This window comes from Kickxella alabastrina (genome assembly GCF_025024165.1).
Source record: "Kickxella alabastrina strain RSA 675 chromosome Unknown BX661scaffold_6, whole genome shotgun sequence".
NCBI lineage: Eukaryota > Fungi > Kickxellomycota > Kickxellomycetes > Kickxellales > Kickxellaceae > Kickxella > Kickxella alabastrina.
In genome coordinates, this window is record NW_026251477.1 from 596,103 (window position 1) to 616,569 (window position 20,467).

Below are 20,467 nucleotides of genomic sequence, written 5' to 3' on the forward strand. Positions count from 1 at the left end.
GTTTGCGCTTGTGCTTTGGCCTGAGCCTCGCTGTAGACTCAGGTTCAGTCGACTCTGACGGTGCATTATTGCGCAAGAAATGGGGGACTGATTGCCTACAAGTAGGCCATTAAGAATAATGCGAAAGCTCAGCACCACAGCCGTGTCACGATTATTCCACTTCCGCCTGCCTGATGGCACTTTTTCGCCATCCTTGATCTTGGCTCCGTCGGCCCTGAAGGTTTGCAGGCAGTCTTCCATTGTGCACTGAAGCAAGCTATGGCATAGAATTTAGCGGGGTTTTTCTACCACTATAATTATATTCACGCCTGTTGCGGCTGCCTGCTGCTGCTGCTGCTGCTGCGCGGTCAACTCATCGCGCATCTTCTGTCTGATTTTGCGCTCGATTTTGCCTCGCGACCAGCCACTCAGCCTGACAATGCACTTGATATTATCGGCGGGCTGGATATTGATGTACTGCTCCTGATTTCACTCAGTCAGCTCATCCCGCAGCTGCTGCTTCACCTTGCGGAAAATGTTTCGCTTAGACCAGTACTTCTCCTCCCCCTGTCCACCGGATGATATTGGCGGACCGTGGGCGAATAGGCATCCACTGGTTGCGACTCTGCTGTACACTGTCAATAATAGATGCGGCGTCGGCAACAGTTTTAGTTGCAACATAAACAGCGGTGGCTGCAGCAGCAGCAGATGCAGTGGCTGAAGTGGTTGCAGCTGCAACACAATTAGATGAATATAATTACATCGTTAAACGTCACGTTTAACCCATACCCAAAGTACCAGTCAGGCACAAACACTAAATACTTTCCCGCATCTTCAAAAATCTAGACTCAGCGCGGCAGTGGGTAGATGACCACCTAGACATCGGACTGGTGGTGCTTGTCACCATGGCTCTGGAACTAAGTGTTATTACCAGTGGCTGCCTTCAATCTCGCCCACCTCTGGTAGTTTGACTTTGTTGTTAGGGCCAGGGCGAGCGGGCAGGAAAGGAGCAGCCGCAGGCCACAAGGCAGCACTGGGCCTGCCACCCGCATCGCTGGGGTGAGATAATTTTTAAATAACTTGTCCAGGCTCATAGGTCCATAATTGGTCCCCACAAGGGAGTGGTGTTATTTGGTACGCGTTTGGTGTTTTCTAATTTTTCATTTAATTCGTTCCAAAATAATATTCAATTTTCATTCATTCAAAAATCTGGACTTTCTGATTTTTAGGCTAAAAAAACTGCAAAAATCAAATTTTGAAAATCCCCCGCTTAAAAATCTGGACCTTCACTATAAATGTCTGGAAATTCCAAACCCCATTTCAATTAGTCTAATACACACACTTTCCATGTCCGTCACGCTGCATACCGATGTTGGCGACCTGAAGCTCGAGATATTCTGCGACGAAGTGCCCAAGGCCGCCGAGAACTTTCTTGCGCTATGCGCCAGCAACTACTACGACGACTCTCTGATCCACCGCAACATTGCCGGCTTCATCGTGCAAATGGGCGACCCAACAAGCACTGGAAAAGGTGGTACATCGATCTGGGGCCGCAAGTTCGAAGACGAAATCAGCCCGACGCTCAAACATGACCGCCGCGGCACCGTCAGCATGGCAAGCTCTGGACCGAACACCAACGGCTCGCAGTTCTTTATTACTTATGACCGCCAGCCCAGCTTGGACACCAAGTATACGGTTTTTGGCCGCGTCATCGATGGGTGCGACAGTACGTTGGCGGCGCTGGAGAGGGTCAAGGTTGGGAAGAAGAATAGGCCGGTGGAAGAGGTTCGGCTGAAGTCTGCTACTATACACGCGAATCCGCTGGCTGACCCCAACTGCGTTCAGTGAAAGAAAAGCGAATAGCCGCCTTTTTTGGTCAAAGAGGCCAAGGCTAAAGCATAAAAGAAGCTTGTATGCGTGTAAAAACAAAGTCAAAGTTTTTGCGCGTTATTTCTATCAAGCACCTATTTTTTTTACATTCTTTGAATGATTTTTTCTTTTTGATTTTTTCTCCCTTTTTAGAATTTTGAACTTTAAAATAAATTCCGGGTGTCAAAGTTCATACTTTTCTTGTCCGCTTTTTGTTGTTTTATTTTTTTTACTCGCTGCAGGAACCCCATTAGACCAAAATGAATGACGAATCGCACAACAACCGCAAGAATGACGACGCCCAGCGCGAGGACGATGAGGTTCTGCACCGCGACCCCAGCTACTTTCAGTACTACAGCCAGCTCCAGCACCAGGTAAGAACAAGGAGACCCTTTGCGGGATACGCTGGCAAATAAACGAAAAGCCACAGCGGACCACTGCTTAAATACTTCACCCTTTAAAACACATTTCGGCCCTCTCTAAACGCAAATTACAATATATGCTTTTTTCTTTGCCTGCTTGTGTAGCAAAACATGCTGCAGGATTTTGTCAGGACCTCGGCATACCACTCTGCGATCACCTTCAACGGATCCTCGCTTTTCCGCGACAGGCTGGTGATGGACGTCGGCGCGGGCTCAGGAATTCTCTCGTTCTTCGCGGTGCAAGCGGGCGCCAAGCAGGTGTACGCTGTGGAGGCCTCGGGCATGGCAAAGAAAATGAAGGTTATACTCGATGCGGCTAAGCGCAAGGGCCAGGGATCGCCACGCAACGCATATTTGGCCGACCGCATCACAGTCGTCAGCTCAAAGATCGAGGAGCCGCGGCTGCTCAAGGAAGTCCCCACAGTCGACGCCATCATCTCTGAGCCCATCGGCGTCCTTCTGGTGCACGAGCGCATGTTGGAGTCATTTATCTACGCTCGGGACAAGTTTCTGCGCCCAGGAGGCGCAATGATGCCGTCTGCGGGCACTATTCACTTGGCGCCGCTGTCTGATGCCGCACTGTGGAACGAGACAATAACAAAGGCGCGGTTCTGGCAGCAGAACGACTTTTACAGCGTCGATCTCAACCCGTACTTTGCGCCGGCCTTTGAGGAGTACTTTTCGTCGCCCGTTGTCGGCTGCTTCAGCCCGACCACGCTCATCGGCGACTCGGTTGTGCACGAGGTTGATTTCCACACAGTGACAATGGCCGAGCTCAAGGAGTTCACCATCCCCATCGAGTGGGAGATCAAGTACACCGGGCTTATGCATGGCGTCGCCGGCTGGTTCGATCTTGCTTTTGTGCCACCTGTATCATCCCTGCACCCGGGCACGCAGCCGAGCGCCACATACATGTCGACGTCGCCGCAGTCTACGGCGACGCATTGGCAGCAGGTGCGCATGCTGCTTAAACAGCCGCTGGCAGTCAATGCGGGTCAGATAATCCGCGGCTCGATCTTCATGAAGGTCAATGACCAGCGCAGCTACGATATCAGCGCCAAGCTCATTGCTCTAGATGCCGAAGAGTCGGCCCTGGTTTCCAACGAGACGCTTGCCACGATGCTGGACACGCAAAAGTCCCGTGTGCGCACTGCGCTGTGGTACTTGCACGAGCAGATCTACAACTATGCGTACGTCGGGGAGCCCTCCGATATGGCCAGGCCGGAGGCCGCCAACCTTTATCTCCCTGTGGACAGCTTGCTCGCCGAGTCAGCGCTTCCGGCTGGCCCGCAGGGCTATGCGCGGACGCAGACTATCTCCTCAGTTGAGGCTGTTGGCGGCAGCTTGACTGACTTTGTCGTCAATGCAGCAAGAAACACTGTGGAAAGCAGCAACTCGCCCATGGAGCATTAAGATATTGGGAATTTGTTGATTTTTCTTGATTGATTAATTTGGCAAGGGCTTTTTTTTCTGTAATTTTTTTTTTGCGAAATACCAGGCTGCCGTTTGCCTTGGCAATTATTTCTCTCTCTCGGTCGCTTGAGAAACAGTCCAAGATACTCTCTGTTTGATGTATTTTTTGTTTCTATTTCTGTGCTGCTGTTGACTCTCTTTTTTTATTTAAATTTGTTGCTTACTTAATTAACTTTTGACCGCATTCCCAGCCATTCCCCGGAGTGCATTCTTATACAACTTTTACTCTTTTATTATACGCTTCGTGATCCCGCTTGATTTTGCAGCAGACACAAGACGTTTCAATACAACACTTCCCCCTCCCTCCCCCATTTCAACAACAGCAAAAAAAATAAAACAGACCAATGGGTGGCCCTAGAAAGACATCCGGGAAGCCCACAGCTCCTCGTCGGGGCACCGGCAAGGTGAACAAGAACAACAGTCACAGCGGATCCAAGGGCAAAGGTCGATTTGGACAAAAGCCCACAGGACAATCCAAAACCACGCAGTTCAAGGGCAAGGGCAAGGCCAAAGACGAAGACATTTTGAACGTGTTTGATGCCGAGGACAGCGATGCCGAGGACCTGATGAAGCGCAGGGATCTGGAAAGAGTAGACGTGCGTGATTACGAGGTCGAGAACATTGACTCTGAGGATGATGAGGATATTGACAGTGACGATGCATTCAATGAGAGCGATGCAGAGAGGTTTGGCGGGTATAAGTTCTTAAACTCAGGCAAAAGAGCTGCTCCGCGGGACAGCAGTGATGAGGAGGACAGTGGTGAGGAGGACAGTGATGACGAGGAGGATGACGGTGAGATGGTTGATCTGTCGGAGATGCTCGATGCTAGCTCAGCAGACGAGGACGAGGAAGAGGAACCGACGAGCAAGTCCAAGGCTGCAAAGGCTGAAAAGGCTGCTTTCGCAGCTGTGCCCTCGTCGGGAACCGGCAGTGCCACGCTTCTGAGTTTCAAAGACCTAGCGGTCGCCAGCCTGGATGGCGATATGCTTGCGGACCAGAGCGAGTCTGAGAACGACAGCGAGTCCGAATCTGAGTCCGAGCGCGTGTTTGCCCGGATGGCCTCTGACTCCGATGCCTCCGCCGACCAGAACAGTGACGAGGAGGATATCGCAGCCGACAAACTCTCCAAGCTCAGTGGCTTTGTGTCCTCGATCAGCGCGCGCGCGCCCAAGCGTCGCTTTGTTGCCGAGATTGGTGGCGGATTCGCCGAAAACGAGAACACGATCGGATCAGGTGTCCACACAAAGGGCGTTTCGCTGGGGATCAACGACCTCCTTGGTAACTTTGGCACCGCTGCTGCAGGCGACAGCGATGACTCTGAGCAGGAGGAAGGTGGCGAGAAGCAGTCGGCACGCGAGATCCGTATCCTCAAAGAGAAGGTGACGAAGCTAGAGAAGGCCGCCAAGAAGTCCGGATCTGGCGTCGTTGCCGCGCCCTTGGCCAAGCGGCTGCAGGACCAGATGGACCGCAAAGTGGCGTACAACAAGACCAAGAAGGATATCTCTGAGTGGCAGCCCGTGGTCGACACCAACCGCGCAGCCGAGCACCTGTCCTTCCCCATGGTCGACCCGGCAAAGACCAACATGTCCAGCAAGTCGCTTGTCAGCGACACCACCGGGTCAAAGTCCGAGATGGAGATCCAGATCCAGAACATCCTTGCAGAGAGCGGCATGACCGACGAGCAGCAGCGCCAGTACGAGGAACTCGAGCTCAAGAACGTGTCCCCCGAGGAAGTCCGCCACAGACAGCGCGAGTTGCGGATGATGCGCGAGCTGATGTTCCGCAGCGAGCAGAAGGCTAAGCGCATGGCCAAGATCAAGAGCAAGGCGTACAGGAGGATCCTGAAGAAGGAGAAGACGCGTGCGCAGGACAAGGCCATGGAGAAGATCAAGGAGGACGACCCGGAGATGTACGAGATGCTGATGGAGAAGATGGCCCAGGGTCGCGCTGAGGAGCGTATGACGCTCAGACACAAGAACACGAGCAAGTGGTGCAAGGAGATGTCTTCGCGCAGTCACGGTGACGCCGAAACCCAGCAGGCTATGCAAGATCAACTCGACCAGCACGACTCGCTCAAGCGCAAGATTTACGATATTGGTTCGGAGGAGGAGATCTCAGACTATGAGGCCGGCGAGGGACAGGCCGATGGCGATGCGTCGGACTCGGATGCCGACGAGTCCTTTGCGGGCATCAAGGGCCGCGCGATCAACAAGCTTTCGGCCGAAATGGCCGGCCAGGCCGATGTTATTCCCGAGAATGCCCCGCACAAGGCCCTGTTCGGCATGAAGTTCATGCAGAACGCTGCGCAGCGTCGCCATGAGGAGAACCAGCGCGATGCGCAGATGATGCGCGATGAGTTCGAGTCTCTTGAGGCCGAAGTTGATGAAAACGGCCGTGCCATCTCGATCAACAGATCGGCGGCCGCTAAGGCTGCGGCGAAGGGCGCTGCTAAGGCCCAGGGCATGGCGCCCGGCCGCATGGCGTTTGGCGGTGGCGTGAAGAAGCACAGCCCGGAGGACGAGCAGGACATTGACTCGACCGAGACCAAGCGCGTGCGCCTGAACGAGGCCGGCCAAATCAACCAGGTGGCCGCTGGCCCTGGCCACCGTGTGCGGCTCGCCGAGCCTGTGTCGATTGGCAAGGGCTCCAGCGATGCCAGCAACCCATGGCTGTCGGAGGAGGCGTCTGCGGGCGCCAGCCAGCGCGGCGGTAAGCTGAATGAGCTAACCAAGGACAGCAACAGGTTGGACAAGCTTTCTGCGCGGCTGCGTGCCAAGCGCGCGAGCAGCGAGAATGCCAGCTCTGCGGCCACCATCGCCGGCGAGGAGAACATCTTGCTCGATGTCACCAACATGCTCGCGCTTGACCGTCCCCGGCAGGCAGGCGAGGGCGTGGATGGCAGCGACTCGGACTCGGACGCCGGCGGCATTAAGCTCACCCATGTGGGCGGCAAGAAGAAGGGCAAGCGCGCCCTCAATCCGAATGCCTTCTCCCAACGTGAGCTTGTCGAGCAGGCGTTTGCCGAGGACAATATTGTCGAGGCCGAGTTTGCCGCAGAGAAGGACGCCGTGATGGACGAGGATGCACCCAAGACCGAGGACCTGACGCTGCCTGGGTGGGGCAGCTGGGGCGGCACCTCTCTGCAGCCCAAGAAAAACAAGATCATCCGCAAGGCAGCCCCCGGATCGGGAATCGAAAAGGATGCTCGCAAGGATTCGAAGCTTGGAGCCGTGATCATCAACCAGCGTACGGCAAAGTCATCTTACAAGTACTACTCGTCCAACGTGCCGTTCCCCTTCTTCACTCCCGAGCAGTACGAGGAGACGCTGCAGGCACCGCTGGGCAAGGAGTGGAACACGACAAAGTCGCACTCCAAGATGATCAAGCCGCGCGTCATGACCAAGGCCGGCCGCATCATTGCTCCGCTGGTAATCCCGTCAAAAAAGAAGCAGTAATGGCCGAGGTAGCGACAAGGTTACAAGTACAGCACTGCTCTAGTTTGTTTTAGCCAATGTTGTAATTTCATTTCATTTATTTTCCTTTATCAAAATTTTATATTTCACCAGTACACTTTAATTTATTTCTGGAGCTGTTGGACAATGATTTCATTTGTGATATTAGCCAACTGCCATATTGTATGTAAATATATTGATGTAAAAACATGAGCACAACGTACATAGACAAGACCACCTAAACATTGTACTATAGGCACGCATTATTAAAATTGGTTGCAAGCAGCCAACGTGTTCAAATGCTGTAACTATTAATATATGTTAGCACATACGTTATTAAAGTGGGGCATGTAGACGACTGGTTATAAATGTGGAAAATAGCAGCGATTTGTACTGATTGGTATTTATTTTACTTCAGCCTTCTTGTCATATCTTTAGTTAATTTTTCATCTATCGAAAATTCAAATACTACATCGCCTTTTTGAATAGCGCTCTTATATGAATCGGACCTTCTAATCTTGCCCTTTATTGGGTGGTATCTGGTTTTGCGAGCTTTTTGGCTTACTTCGATTTTGTTCTTGCACCTTACTCTTTAAAATTGCCACACATTTCCTGCACTCCCTTATGACTAATGGCCCCAAATAGCAACCTAAATGCCAATAATGATGGTAACTCCTATGTAATCAAACAAATAGCTCATCTCATTGCCACCCATGCCGGTTAGCGTAGTTATTACCGATTCTAAAGTTAAATTCTCAAAGTCTTCATTGGCAAATAATAATTTACGAGCCAATTTCTCTCTAGTGGAAACAATTGATAACTTGAGTTCTTTGACCAACGTTAGGACAGCCTGACTACATTAGCCTCATTTAGTCAGCAGTGACTGATGAGAGACTTAAATCTATTAATCGACCAAAAATTAATAAGAAAATGAAAATTAAGAGAAAAATCATTTTCACGCGGGCAGAGCGCCGATAAAATGCGCCTCAATACGCAAGTAGGCGTCTGATCTGTACCGCAAGAAAGAGAAGAGTGGGAGCGCATCAGGTGGGCACCAACTGATATAGTACTCGTCTAATATCCCCAGAGCATCCTAATGTCGGTCAAGGAACTCATTATTTAATCGCGATCAGCTGGTAAACCGATCCTGGATGTTTAGCCAAACACATGATTATCTATTTGTCACAGAATATCCCAACATAGTTAAATCATTATCCTTTGTCTCATTCAGCACACAGTACTTTCACACAAGAGCGATAATCAAAGACGGATAGTCTATTTTTTAGCTATTCTGACCACAATTCTCAAATGTGTTGATATAAAATCAATTATAAATGCGCGTGCTAGTGCTTGCTGCATTTTTTTTATTAAAAATGAGGAAAACAATTTAGCTGAGAACGTTGTTATAGTAAGAGGGGGTGTGAGGAGCACTAGTTGCCTAGTGTTAAAAGGTAGGGGTGATTTTATAAAAGGTCTTATTACTAATGTTTCTAAAATTCTACTAGGGCCGGCCTCATCTTATATATGTGCCCTGTCGCCTTTGTTGTGCACATTGTCAATTGCGCGCTCCATTGGTGAGAATTGGATCTTCTGCGAGCAGACCGGTATCTTGGCAAGTCAATGTTGTGGTTTTCGTGCGTGTACGCTCATGCGTGTGCATTGCAGAATGGGGATCATGTTTGGGCATCAATGTAATGCCTTCCTAATTTACGCCTGCATGATCCAATTAGCGTCCTATCAATTGGCACGCAGGTGGAAACCTGTTTCGCGATTCTCGACCTTAACATCCACTTCCATATCTTCAGTCTGTGCAACAACGTTAAAGATAAAAGTGTCTTTCTTGGCCAGTTCAGACACTTATTGTTGCAATTATTAATAATGTAATACCCGGCAAGTATGGTTGAATATTTAGAATAAATTGAAAACAATACATGTTTAAAAAGCTAAACAACATTGGTGTTGCTATTTAATAGTAATAACCAGCTCTTTAAGGTGTTGTGGGCAGTGTTTGTGGGGCAGCTGGTTCAACAGCTTTGATTTGATAATAAGCCTCGCTGGGCCGTGCAATTGGCTGATCTAAGGCACCGCCATTGGAACCTACTATTGGGGTGTTTGGTGTGTTAGTGTTCATGGTTGTTATACAATAGTTGAAATCCGGATATGGCTGTTAAAATTGAATTGCAGTAGAAAACAAACGAAACATATTTAATCCTAGGAGAGACGTTCTGTGAACGTATAGAGATAAAATATTATGTATAAAAGTGTATTGAATATATAAGTACTATGCACTGGAAAAGGTAAAAAAAATTACTTTGGTTACTGTGACTTATTGATGATTGTGTGTTTGGCTGGAATAGTCAAGACTGGTTAATCAATTGATTGCCATCAATCAATAACTTTACCATTGGGTTGGATAATAACATTTTATAACATTTGACAATTGTTAATATTTTAACTGAAAGGAAACAGCAACAACAATGATTGCCAATATATGCAATACTTTTATGCACTCACAATGTATTCTCATTATGGTTGTGATATTATACAGTTAACATGGCACATGGTCGATATGCATGTGTTTTACATATACCTATGTATAAACATTTACATTTTTATTGATATAACAAGGTGGGGCGCTACATAAATTAAAATGATTTTTTTGTGCAACTGATACCATTTTTAATTTGTTAATTAGTCATTCCAAAAGTGACAAACCAACATCTATTTGTAAAATGCATATCTGGTTTCCATGGCAAAAGTTTTTTTGGCAGCTTTGTCAGACAAGTAACTTTGCATTATTGTGCCTTTAAACAATTCCAAAATAAAAGGGTATTTATCATTAGTTAGTATAACAACATGGATATCATCAGTTTTGAGATCTTTGTGTTTTTTATGCCTTTCACACTTTTTGTACATTTCATGCGTTTTATTCAGTTTATTCATTTTATACAGTTTATAAAATGTATCCATTTCATAAATCTTATTTATATACTTTTTATAAAAATCAATAATATCTATGGCCACTTTCTGCTTGTCTTTACTTTTAAAATCAACGCCTGCGACGCGCAAAATTATTTTATTACTGTTTTCCTCTTGATAATTAGCTATTTCCTGAGCTCTGGAAAAAAATTCAATAGGGATGTCGTACATTGGATAGTTGTATATTTTTTGTGTTATAAAAATAATGAATAATTAATTAAAACAAAGCAAGGATATGTAAAGCTGTGGGTTAAATAAAATAAAGAAAGTGAACAAGAAGAATAGCTCGATTTTATAGTTCTAAAACTTTTAAATACACGGAGTCAACCTTATTTTTCTCTCTCGCGCATTTACAATTATTTGCTAGCTGGAAGATGCTTGCTAAAAAAAACTACGGCCACAGTCAACCAATTTGTCTTTATATAAAAGTTATGACATGTCAAAAGGTTGACACGCGATGGAAAACAAATCGAATATCTTTTTAAGGCGCGGAAATCTATTTCAAAAGCTTATGCTTAAACATTTTATTTTCGCTCATCGTATAATTACAAAAACAAAACGAAGGTTAACAGCGCCTTGCTTAATTAAAAACTAAGTCATCTAATTTTATTTCATTAAAACGACATTAAAAGTCCAAAAGTCCAAAAAGTCCAAGTGACATGTGAAATGTCGCTTTAGCCAATATTCATGCGCAATTGCTTGGCACAATGTCTTACCACTAAAGCTTTAATTAATTTTTTTATATTTTACTGACATCTAGCATCATATAAAATAATTAAAATTAAACAATTGAATTATATTATTAGATGGCTAAATAGTCATATAAATGCTGTTGCGCAGACTGAAGATATGGAAGTGGATGTTGAAGTCGAGAATCGCGAAACAGGTTTCCACCTGCGTGCCAATTGATAGGACGCTAATTGGATCATGCAGGCGTAAATTAGGAAGGCATTACATTGATGCCCAAACATGATCCCCATTCTGCAATGCACACGCATGAGCGTACACGCACGAAAACCACAACATTGACTTGCCAAGATACCGGTCTGCTCACAGAAGATCCAGTTCTCACCAACGGAGCGCACAATTGACAATGTGCACAACAAAGGTGACAAGGCACATATATAAGATGAGGCCGGCCCTAGTAGCATTTTAGAAACATCGGTAATAAAACCTTTTATAAAATCACCTCTAACTTTTAACACTGGACAACTAGTGCTCCTCACACCCCCCTCTTACTATAACAATGCGATCAAGTAATTTACAAATGGTATTAAAAGCCAAAACAAAAACACTAATCTATTTAAGCGCACTGCGTATACTATCAAGGCCAACAGTAAGCTGGGTTTGGGAAGCGGTATCCCTAACAATAACCGAGTTGCATTCCATTTCAGCAGTCCCAACAATAACAATCTTGCCAGGCACCTTATTCTTCTCTGCGCCCAACAACAAAGCCAACTGCTTGCCCAACGCCGGATGTTTCCGTCCCACTTCATTCGGCTTTGTTTCTGTGGTATCGCTTACCGGCGCATGCACAACATATGCACCATCATCCACCACGCGCCTAACCTCACGAGCTACGCGCATCGCAAAAGCATATAGCGCATCATCAACGCTTCTCTGACCGCCTCCCTCGCCGGAGCGCTCAGGAACCAGCAAAATGGGCACCGGAACAGGTGGACAGGAAATCAGATCGGGGCGAATAAGCAGCGTCAACCGCTCCATTCCCGCCGCCCATCCAATCCCCGGCATAGACTTTGTACTGCCCAGCGCCCGACTCAACCCATCGTACCTGCCTCCGGCCAGCACGGTCGCTTGTGATCGGCCGAGAAGCTCGGAATTGCATGTTACTTCCCATACAGTGTGCTGGTAATAATCCAGCCCTCTGACCAGCTTGGGGTCCAGTACATAGGGGATATGGAGGGATTGCAGGCCGTTTTGGACAAAGTCAAAGTGACGCAGTGAGGCAGCCGAAAGGTAGGAGCTGTAGGCAGGAGCCCCCCGGGCAACCACCATGTCCTTTTCATCTTTGCTATCCAGAATTCGCAACGGGTTCGTGACCAGTCTCCTCAGGCTATCCTCAGACAAATCGCCCCGGTACTGCTCAAAATACTGGCACAGCGCCGCCCGCCATGCCTCCCTCGACTGCGCATCCCCCAGGGTATTGACCTTCAACTGCACCCCGCCAACACCCAACCCATTAATGAGCTCCCATGCGATTTCCACGCACTCCACGTCGGCCGCTGGATGCGCAACACCCAGAATCTCAACACCAAATTGCTCGAACTGCCGCAGCCTCCCCTTCTGCGGCCGCTCATGTCTAAACATCGGGCCCGAGTAATACAGCCGCTGGGGCATCTCCATTCGATTACTCAAGGCGGCCCTGGCAATGCCGGCGGTGCCCTCAGGGCGCATGGTCATCCATTGTTGGCTCGAGTCGAGGAACTTGTAGAGCTCCTTGCCGACCACGTCACTGCTGGTGCCTAGGGTGCGCTCAAAGGTCGAGGAGTATTCGAGAATTGGGGTGTGAATTGGCTGGTAGTTGTGCCGGGTGAGAAGCTGTTGGGCTTGGCTGAGGATGTGCGCGTGGGTGGTGGCTGAGGCGCCAAAACGGTCAGTCATGCCGCGCACAGCGCGTGGCGGTTGGGCTGCGGTGGTTGTGGCTGTAGCTATGGATGTGGCTGTGGCTGTTGCCGCAGTGTAGGATCGCCGGAGATGGAGCTGGAGGCCACGGTGCTTCCACATATTGTCAATTTGGTGAAAAATTGAAACAAGTGAATTTTGAACAATGAAATGGAATGAAAAATAAATAAAAAAGATACAGAAGAATGGTGTTTATTTTTTTGGCATTTATTTTTCGTGGCCATTTGCGGAGATACCGATCAGCTTAGCGTGATCTGAAAAATGTGATTTGATTTTCAGACATCCAGCCAAAAACTCAAAACATATGCGTACCTAAAAAAAACCGTATGTTTCCTTTTGTTTACTTTTTTATTCATTAAACTAAAATCAACACAGACTCACAGAATGACCATTCTCAATTCAGTACTTTCCTCGCTCGAGTCACTCGGCACAGAGCTCTGCAGTCTGGACATGTCCTACCCACGGCACAACCTCCTTTCGCTCAACATTACGCATACGTTCGAAAAAGACCCACACCCATCCTTCACCGTGCGATCCGCGCAACCGCACGAGGCCAAGCTCGTAGCTCCAGGAACCAAGGGCGTCTATGAGGACATGCTTGCGCGCATTGGCGTTCAACACGCTAACCTCGGCGTAGAAGCCAAGGATCTGGACGCACACGCCTTTGAGGAATTCTACGACAAAACAGTCGATTTGGCCGATCTCTGCCAACTCTCCGAGGTCAACGAGAGGCTCAACCAGGTGGCGAACCAGTACCAGGAGTACGGGATGCGGAAGGAGGAGCTGAGTGCGGAGCTGAAGCGCTTGGCGGTGATCCCGCGCATCCGCCAGCGATTGGCAAGGCTGCCGCTGATGCGGAGGGAGCTTGAGGAGGCAAGGGAGGGGAGGCAAGGCATGGAGGCCGAGGCTGCGGAGGTTTTGAAAAGGGCGGATACTGTGGACGCGGACATCGCGTATTTGCGCATGGAGCATGATGTGGTGAGGGAGAGCGAGGAGCAGGCGCAGGCGCTGGTGCTGAGGAAAAAACAGGAGCTGGCGGCGCTGCGGCTGGAGGCGGAGAATCGCCGCAGACTTTTAGAGGCCAGACGCGAATCGTATGCTCGCCGCCGACCATTGACTGCACGCGAGCACGCTGAGCGCATGCTGGGCGCCGTTCGCCAGCAGCAGCAGCAGCAGCAGCCGGGGGATGCTCGGGAGGAGCTGCATGTGAAGCGCGATGCCATGGTGAGGCGGCTCGCGGAGATCGTCAGCAACTCAGAGGCGACCGAGCTGACCAACCGGTTCATCGACAAGGTGTTCGCGGCTACCATTGATGGCGTGGCCAACGAGAGCGTGGACTCGCTGGAGGCGCGCAGAGTCAGCCGCCGGCTGTCTATGGCTGGCGGCACGCCCTCGGGCCGGGTGCTGGCGGCGCAGCTTCTGTGTGTGCTGTATTCAAGGCCCGAGGGCGTGCCGGAGGAGGAGCTGCGCGCGGCGATTGCCGAGTTTGCCCGAGAGAGAGGGTGGAATCCTGAGATGGTCGTCCAGGCCATGTACGAGGTCTTTGGAAAGAAGCTCGCAAAGAGGTATCGCGAAAACCGAACCGCCCACTATGTGCGGCTTTTGTGGGAGTGATCCTTAGGCAAGCCTTTTATGGTTTTCTCATTTCTCTTTTTTTTTCTTCCTTTTTGTTCAAACTATTTTTATTTCATTTTTCATTCTTTCACTTCCACTTTAATTCTGCCAATCCATGCATCCCAATTCAAATTCGCGCGAGCTGATGCAGGACGAGCTGGCATGGGCCGCGCAGCAGATAGCCACCATTGTAGGCGCCACTGCAGAGGATACGCAGCCGCTGGCCAGCTTCCTCAGCACCATCCCCACGGCCGCCGAGCTCCAGTCACAGGCACTCGACATGCTCGGCGAATCCCCACTAGCCCTAGAATTTGCCTCGACACTTTTGTACAAGCGCTTCCCGCCACCGACAGCAGCGGCCATAGCAGAAACAGCAGCAACAGCAGCAACAAGGGCGGAATCAACAAGGACGAATCCCCCACCGCTGCCGCAACGGCAACAGCCAAAACAGCCGCAGCAAAACCAACAGCGGCCGCAGCAAAATCAGCAGCAGCAGCAGACAAAGTCACAGCGCCAGATCAAAAAGGAACAACAGGCGCAGAAATTGAAAGAGCAGCAGAAGAAACAACAGGCCGCTCGCAAGCGCGTAAAATGCGAGTGCCAGGCCACGGATCACGAACTGCTGACCAACTGCCTCGAGTGTGGCCGCATAGTCTGTGCGAGCGAGGGACCTGGGCCGTGCATGTTTTGCGGGAACGACGTGCAGGGGCCTGATCAGCAACTTCAGCAGCATATGCGCCGGCTGCTTTACCGTGCCAGCAACACCGAGCAGCCCGATGCCATGACACAAACGCCCTCCAAGGCACCTGCAGCAGCACCAGTGGTGCCAAAGCCTGCCAACTCGTACAGTATGAAGGCCGGTGGCGGGTTGGCCAAAGCAACTGGTTCCGCTGCATTACTCTGGGACGAGCCCGCTGAGCCAGCATTGGCGGCCTTGGTGGATCCGGCTCCGGTGCAGAAGAGCGCAGACGAGGTTTCCGAGACCGAGTACCTGCAGCTGGCGTTCCAGGCGCTGGGCATTGACCCGGCATCCGGTGACCCGGCGCAGCTGGGGCAGGCTGAGGCGTGGGCGGTGGCAACCAGACGCAAGGAGCGGCTGCTGGATTATGACCGCACGGCGGCACAGCGCACGCGGCTTATTGACGAGGCCGCGGACTTTGACCCGCATGCTGCGGCTACGTGGCTGAGCCCCGAGGAGAAAGCGCAGGCTGTGGAGATGCACCGGAGGCGCGCAGAGGCCTTGGAGGAGAGGCAGGCGAATGAGCGGCGTGGCATGCGTGTGCTGAGACTCAATTTGGCCAGTGGTGCCGTCGATATTGAAAGGCCCGAGGAGACCCCGTTGCCTGCCGCGTACCAGCCCGAGGCGATCAAGCCGAAGCCTAGGAAGACCGGCGATGGCATATTTGCGCACAATCCGCTGCTGGCAGGCGCCATCGAGCCAAAGTTTGTCCTGGTTGAGGAGACCGCTGCTGCGGAAAAGCCTGCCAAGAAGCAGAGCAAGAAGCAGGGAAAGAAGGCTGACCCCAAACCCAAGCCTGAGTTTGAGCCTGAGCAGCAGGCTGCGAACCAGCTTAAGCGGATGGCTGCACGCCGGCAGATGCTCCGCATACAGACCGACTTGATCGACGAAATTCATTGAGATTCATTGAAATTCATTGAAATTTCTTTGGTGTCCAATTAAAACCATCGCTTTTATTTATGGAATACAAGAAAATTATTTAAAAAAAATTGGGCTTTCTATTTTTCTGTTTTTCTATTTTTTACTTTCTTTTCTTGGCTTTACTGCGTCATGGTGCCGCTATGTGGGCGCACATTCCCCCCAAAATAAAAAATCAGTTTAGCAAGATTCTACACTTTCGCCAAAGAGGAAATAAAATATATAATAAACGTTACACCCAAGCTTTTCTTTTCCTTTTTTCTCCCTTCGTCTTTTTTATTTAATTTTTATTATTATTCGCCGCTATTACGGCAATTCCCATGTCTTACAACTACAACAACAACAACAACAACTACGACAACAGCGCGTACCAGCAGCAGCAGGGGCAAGGGTACGCTGCTCCGCCGCCCCAGCAGCAGTACGGCGGGTACTATGACAATAACCAGTACCAGCCGCCACAGCACCAGCCGCCGCCGCCGCAGAGCTACCAATACCAGCAACAGCAGCCGGAAACGTACTACCCGCCGCCACCACCGCCTGCCGATGGCAGCGGCTACTCCGCGGGCGACTTTAAGGGTGCCAAGCAGTACAACCGCACGCCAAAGTTTCGGGACCTCTGGGCCGCACTCCTGTTCATCGCGCACCTGGCGCTGTACATTGTCATGGCAGCGCTATTTATCCGCTCGCTGCCATCATCGGCGTTCAAGAACTCGGGCAACCTCAATTTCACCAAGGACTTTTACTCATGGCCGACAATGATAATGTGGCTCATTGTCCTGCTGACATCTATCGTCTTCAGCGTTATTTACCTGGGTGTCCTGCAGATGTTTGCAGGCCAGATGCTTGTTATTTCCTTCTGGTTCAGCGTGGTGGCCATGATCGGTACGGGAATATACTACTTGGCGGCAAAGATTTGGTTTGCTGGCGGAATCATGCTGATTTTCGGCATCTTCTACGCACTCATGTGGTTTTCCTGGAGGCGCCGCATTCCGTTCTCCAAGCTGGTTCTCGAGACCGTCTGCCATATTACGCGCAAGTTTCCTTCCATCATCGTGGTCAGCCTGTTGTTTTTGATTCTGCAGGCGGGATACAGCGCCATGTGGTCGCTTTCATTAGCCGGCAGCTACAAGTATATGGCCAAGTACCAGTCGTGCTCTACGCTTACTGATCGCAACGGGCGCCAGTACCAGAGCTGCTCCAATGTCAAGCAGATTCTGGCCTGGGTCTACATGGTTTTCTCGTTCTACTGGACCAGCAGCGTCATCCTCAATGTCCTGCATACCTCTATCAGCGGCACATTCGCCACATTCTATTTCTTTGAGGGCGCGCCTGGCGGATACCCGACCAAGCACGTTATGCTGTCTTCGTTGAAGCGCGCTTTGACAAACTCATTTGGCAGTATCTGCTTTGGCTCCCTCATTGTGGCGATCATCCAGACGGTGCGCGCGGTGTTGAACTCTCTGCGTAACCAGGGCGGAGACAACTTTGGTGCCGAGATTCTCATCTGCTGCATTGACTGTATCCTGGGCTGCATTGAGGGCCTGGTCGAGTTCTTCAACAAGTACGCATACGTTGAAATCGCCATCTACGGCAAGCCCTTTATGCAGGCCGGTAAGGATACTTGGACTTTGATTAAGGACCGCGGCGTGGACGTGCTCATCAACGACTGCATGATCGGGAATGTCCTGCAGATGGGCGCATTTTTGTGCGCTGCCGTGGTTGCTTTGGTCGCTTGGTTGTATATCACTATAACAAAGCCGGAGTATAACAACTCGGGCTCGTATACTGTGCCTATTATTATTGCTGCGTTTGTCATTGCAATGAGCATGTTCATGGTGCTGCTCAAGTGCATTGACTCGGGGGCTGCCACTACGTTTGTTTGCTTGGCGGAGGATCCTGAGGTTATGGCGAGGAATAATCCGAGGTTGTTTGCGCTTGTTCGCGAAACTTACCCCCAGGTCGTTCGCGGTGTCCATGCGCGCGACTACTATTAATTTCCAATTTAATTACAAATATTAATATTTTCCATTTCTCGTGTTTCCATTTTTTTATATTTCAATTTTTTATCTGGGCAAAAAAAACCTATCAAAACTTTACTAAAAACCAATCTCTTCGCGCACACAATTCAATGTTTTACCGGTTGTAGTGTCTCTCCTCGCAATGATTCTAAATCCAAAGCATTGTCTGCCTCTTCGTTGATCAACCCGATTATAGCAATATTGTCTCCACGGATCATATAAAGCCCCAAATCCACGACCTCCACTCCCTCGTCTTCTGAAAATATACGCTCTTGACACCCCTGCATAATAATATTTGTTGTTTGGTCCAGCCCCCGCAGCATACCAACGACCAGTCTGCCGTCGTTCATTATAACCGATACTTTGCAATCAACATATGACTGTAGCTGCGACATGGGTTGAAGGGTTTATTTATAGTTAAATTAATATAAGTGTATGTGTATTTTTCGTAAAGAAAATTGCAAAAAAAAATTACTATTATTAAAACCATTTTTTACTCGATTTTATCTAAAATAATTTATTCAAGCTTGTTAGTGTTATTGTATAGTCACGTGTACTTTTTATTATTTGCCCATTGAAACGACTTGGAATCCCAGTTTTTGGAGGTACTCATGGTCCAGCATGGCCTGACCATCAAAAATATGCGCCAGTGCCGGCATTGTCTGCAATGCCTGTTCCCAATTAATACAGCGAAACTCCGGCCATGCCGTCAACACAACCACGGCCTGGGCACCTTCAATGGCCTCCAAGGCCCTAGAGCAAACACTCACGCAATTATATCCAACGTCTACACGAGCAGAATTTGCCGCCGTTGATTCTACCGCCTCTTCTGTCAACATGCTTAGAATATGGTCGGCGGGAACCTTTGGATCATAAACACTCAACCGTGCGCCGGCAGTCAAAAGCTCCCGACACACCCGAGTAGCCGGGGTATTTCTTGCATCGCCCGTGCCCTCCTTGAACGCAAACCCAAGGCAAGCAATCCTAGCACCGCGCACATTAATTGTGGACAAAATCCGCTGTGCAAACCTGCTAGTTTGGAATTCATTCATAAGGAGAACCTGGTGCCAGTAATCGGCAACAGGTGTGAGTCTGAGGGAGTCGCAAAGCCACACGAGGCTGGACAGGTCCTTGTGGAAGCATGAGCCGCCGAATCCTAAAGATGCGCGGAGGAAATCACCGCCGATCCTTGAATCCGCGCCGCAACCCCGAGCCACTTCCTTAATGTCCGCGCCTAGGGATTCACACAGGGCGCTGAGCGAGTTTATGCTGGAGACGCGCTGTGCTAGAAGGGCGTTGGATGCTAATTTGGTCAGTTCGGCCGACCACTGGCTCATTGTTATAATGCGATCCGCAGGAACCCAATGCTTGTAAATGTACTTTAAATGCTCCTGGGCTTCCGACGCAGTTTGCAATGCGCTACCGATGATTACGCGGTCTGGGTGTTGGAGGTCCCTGACGGCTGTGCCTTCGCTGAGGAACTCTGGGTTACTCAGAACTTGGAACTGGACTCCGCTCCGAGCATACTTTTGGAGGATATCGCCGACCTCGTGGCTTGTGCCGCAGGGAACCGTGGATTTCTCCACGATGATCTTGCTGCTCGTGGACACGCGGGCTATTCTCTGAGCGCACTCCATCACAGCACTCAGGTCTGCGCCCGCGCCTCTCCTTCTTCCACTGCAGTCTGTATCGATTATTTCCAAGGGCGGCGTATTGACGGCGATAAATATGAGCTGGGACTCCGCGATGGCCTTGTCGATATCCGTGGAGAAAAAGAGGTTGATGTTGAGCTGGTTGCGGATGATGGCCTCTAGGCCGGGCTCGTAGATGGGCAGGGCGGCGGGTGAGTTCCACGCAGATATGCGCTTGGCATCGGTGTCTACAACGGTGACTTTTATTGAGGGGCAGTTTTGCGATATTATTGCGCTTGTAGGTCCACCCACGTAGCCAGCGCCGATGCAGCATATGTGCGTTATTTGTGGGGAGGGTATTTGCGGCATCGTTGTGCTTATAATAAATAGTTAAGTGTTTTTAAAATACGGAAAGATAAAGAATGAACATGCTTTTTTCTTGCTTGTTTGACTGTTTGCTTGCTTGTCGGGCGGGTATGGCGTGCTTGAGCCATTTTTAGTTTTTTTGTTTATTTTATTTTAAAATACGAATCAAAAAAATGTAAATCCAAATTCGGCCTTACACTTTTCTTTTTATTTATTGTCATTGGATTTTTAAAATAAAAAGAGGATAACGCGGTCAGAACTTTGGACTTGCCAACCCTGTTCCGTTTAGCCGACCCGCTCACAACAACCAATGCACAGCCCTCTGTACACAATGCCCTCACAAACTTACTGCAACATCCTTGAA

The 20,467-nt window shown here is 49.6% G+C and overlaps 9 protein-coding genes across 9 annotated transcripts; 6 read left to right on the forward strand and 3 right to left on the reverse strand.

The window, feature by feature from the left end:
• The first annotated feature begins 1,187 nt into the window (after nucleotides 1-1,187).
• Nucleotides 1,188-2,053, forward strand: BX661DRAFT_179763 (peptidyl-prolyl cis-trans isomerase-like 3). The gene has a single exon (XM_051535308.1). The coding sequence runs from the start codon at nucleotides 1,327-1,329 to the stop codon at nucleotides 1,825-1,827; it is 501 nt and encodes a 166-aa protein (XP_051393168.1). The 5' UTR covers nucleotides 1,188-1,326; the 3' UTR covers nucleotides 1,828-2,053.
• BX661DRAFT_87453 (S-adenosyl-L-methionine-dependent methyltransferase) lies at nucleotides 1,969-3,885 on the forward strand. Its single transcript, XM_051539546.1, has 2 exons — nucleotides 1,969-2,222; nucleotides 2,376-3,885. Exons 1-2 carry the CDS (start codon nucleotides 2,109-2,111, stop codon nucleotides 3,681-3,683), a joined length of 1,422 nt encoding a protein of 473 aa, XP_051393169.1. The 5' UTR covers nucleotides 1,969-2,108; the 3' UTR covers nucleotides 3,684-3,885.
• Nucleotides 3,886-4,087: 202 nt separating this feature from the next.
• Nucleotides 4,088-7,503, forward strand: BX661DRAFT_169913 (Utp14 protein-domain-containing protein; the record flags this gene model as incomplete). The annotated part of the gene is made up of 3 exons (XM_051533572.1): nucleotides 4,088-7,171; nucleotides 7,365-7,378; nucleotides 7,452-7,503. The coding sequence occupies 3 exons, from the start codon at nucleotides 4,088-4,090 to the stop codon at nucleotides 7,501-7,503; spliced, it is 3,150 nt and encodes a 1,049-aa protein (XP_051393170.1).
• Nucleotides 7,504-11,431: 3,928 nt separating this feature from the next.
• BX661DRAFT_179779 (uncharacterized protein) lies at nucleotides 11,432-12,996 on the reverse strand (the record flags this gene model as incomplete). Its single annotated transcript, XM_051535309.1, has 1 exon — nucleotides 11,432-12,996. A coding segment is annotated over exon 1 (1,442 nt), but the record flags the coding sequence as incomplete, so codon positions are not given.
• Nucleotides 12,997-13,201: 205 nt separating this feature from the next.
• Nucleotides 13,202-14,431, forward strand: BX661DRAFT_197278 (uncharacterized protein; the record flags this gene model as incomplete). Its single annotated transcript, XM_051538118.1, has 1 exon — nucleotides 13,202-14,431. One exon carries the CDS (start codon nucleotides 13,202-13,204, stop codon nucleotides 14,429-14,431), a length of 1,230 nt encoding a protein of 409 aa, XP_051393172.1.
• Nucleotides 14,432-14,498: 67 nt separating this feature from the next.
• BX661DRAFT_87477 (uncharacterized protein) lies at nucleotides 14,499-16,349 on the forward strand. Its single transcript, XM_051539547.1, has one exon. It carries the CDS (start codon nucleotides 14,547-14,549, stop codon nucleotides 16,068-16,070), a length of 1,524 nt encoding a protein of 507 aa, XP_051393173.1. The 5' UTR covers nucleotides 14,499-14,546; the 3' UTR covers nucleotides 16,071-16,349.
• On the forward strand, nucleotides 16,291-18,124 carry BX661DRAFT_179782 (plasma-membrane choline transporter-domain-containing protein). The gene has a single exon (XM_051535310.1). It carries the CDS (start codon nucleotides 16,409-16,411, stop codon nucleotides 18,080-18,082), a length of 1,674 nt encoding a protein of 557 aa, XP_051393174.1. The 5' UTR covers nucleotides 16,291-16,408; the 3' UTR covers nucleotides 18,083-18,124.
• On the reverse strand, nucleotides 18,125-18,555 carry BX661DRAFT_179783 (uncharacterized protein). Its single transcript, XM_051535311.1, has one exon. The coding sequence runs from the start codon at nucleotides 18,499-18,501 to the stop codon at nucleotides 18,214-18,216; it is 288 nt and encodes a 95-aa protein (XP_051393175.1). The 5' UTR covers nucleotides 18,502-18,555; the 3' UTR covers nucleotides 18,125-18,213.
• Nucleotides 18,548-20,158, reverse strand: BX661DRAFT_179784 (UDP-glucose 6-dehydrogenase). Its single transcript, XM_051535312.1, has one exon. It carries the CDS (start codon nucleotides 20,104-20,106, stop codon nucleotides 18,670-18,672), a length of 1,437 nt encoding a protein of 478 aa, XP_051393176.1. The 5' UTR covers nucleotides 20,107-20,158; the 3' UTR covers nucleotides 18,548-18,669.
• Nucleotides 20,159-20,467: the final 309 nt, after the last annotated feature.

What these genes read in the sequence shown, in the direction of transcription:
- BX661DRAFT_179763 (XM_051535308.1), top strand. Translation starts at nt 1,327, where the DNA reads ATGTCCGTCACGCTGCATACCGATGTTGGCGACCTGAAGCTCGAGATA.
- BX661DRAFT_87453 (XM_051539546.1), top strand. Translation starts at nt 2,109, where the DNA reads ATGAATGACGAATCGCACAACAACCGCAAGAATGACGACGCCCAGCGC. An exon ending in ACAGCCAGCTCCAGCACCAG is followed by an intron (nt 2,223 to 2,375) that starts GTAAGAACAAGG and finishes CTGCTTGTGTAG; the next exon opens with CAAAACATGCTGCAGGATTT.
- BX661DRAFT_87477 (XM_051539547.1), top strand. Translation starts at nt 14,547, where the DNA reads ATGCATCCCAATTCAAATTCGCGCGAGCTGATGCAGGACGAGCTGGCA.
- BX661DRAFT_179782 (XM_051535310.1), top strand. Translation starts at nt 16,409, where the DNA reads ATGTCTTACAACTACAACAACAACAACAACAACTACGACAACAGCGCG.
- BX661DRAFT_179783 (XM_051535311.1), bottom strand. Translation starts at nt 18,501, where the DNA reads ATGTCGCAGCTACAGTCATATGTTGATTGCAAAGTATCGGTTATAATG.
- BX661DRAFT_179784 (XM_051535312.1), bottom strand. Translation starts at nt 20,106, where the DNA reads ATGCCGCAAATACCCTCCCCACAAATAACGCACATATGCTGCATCGGC.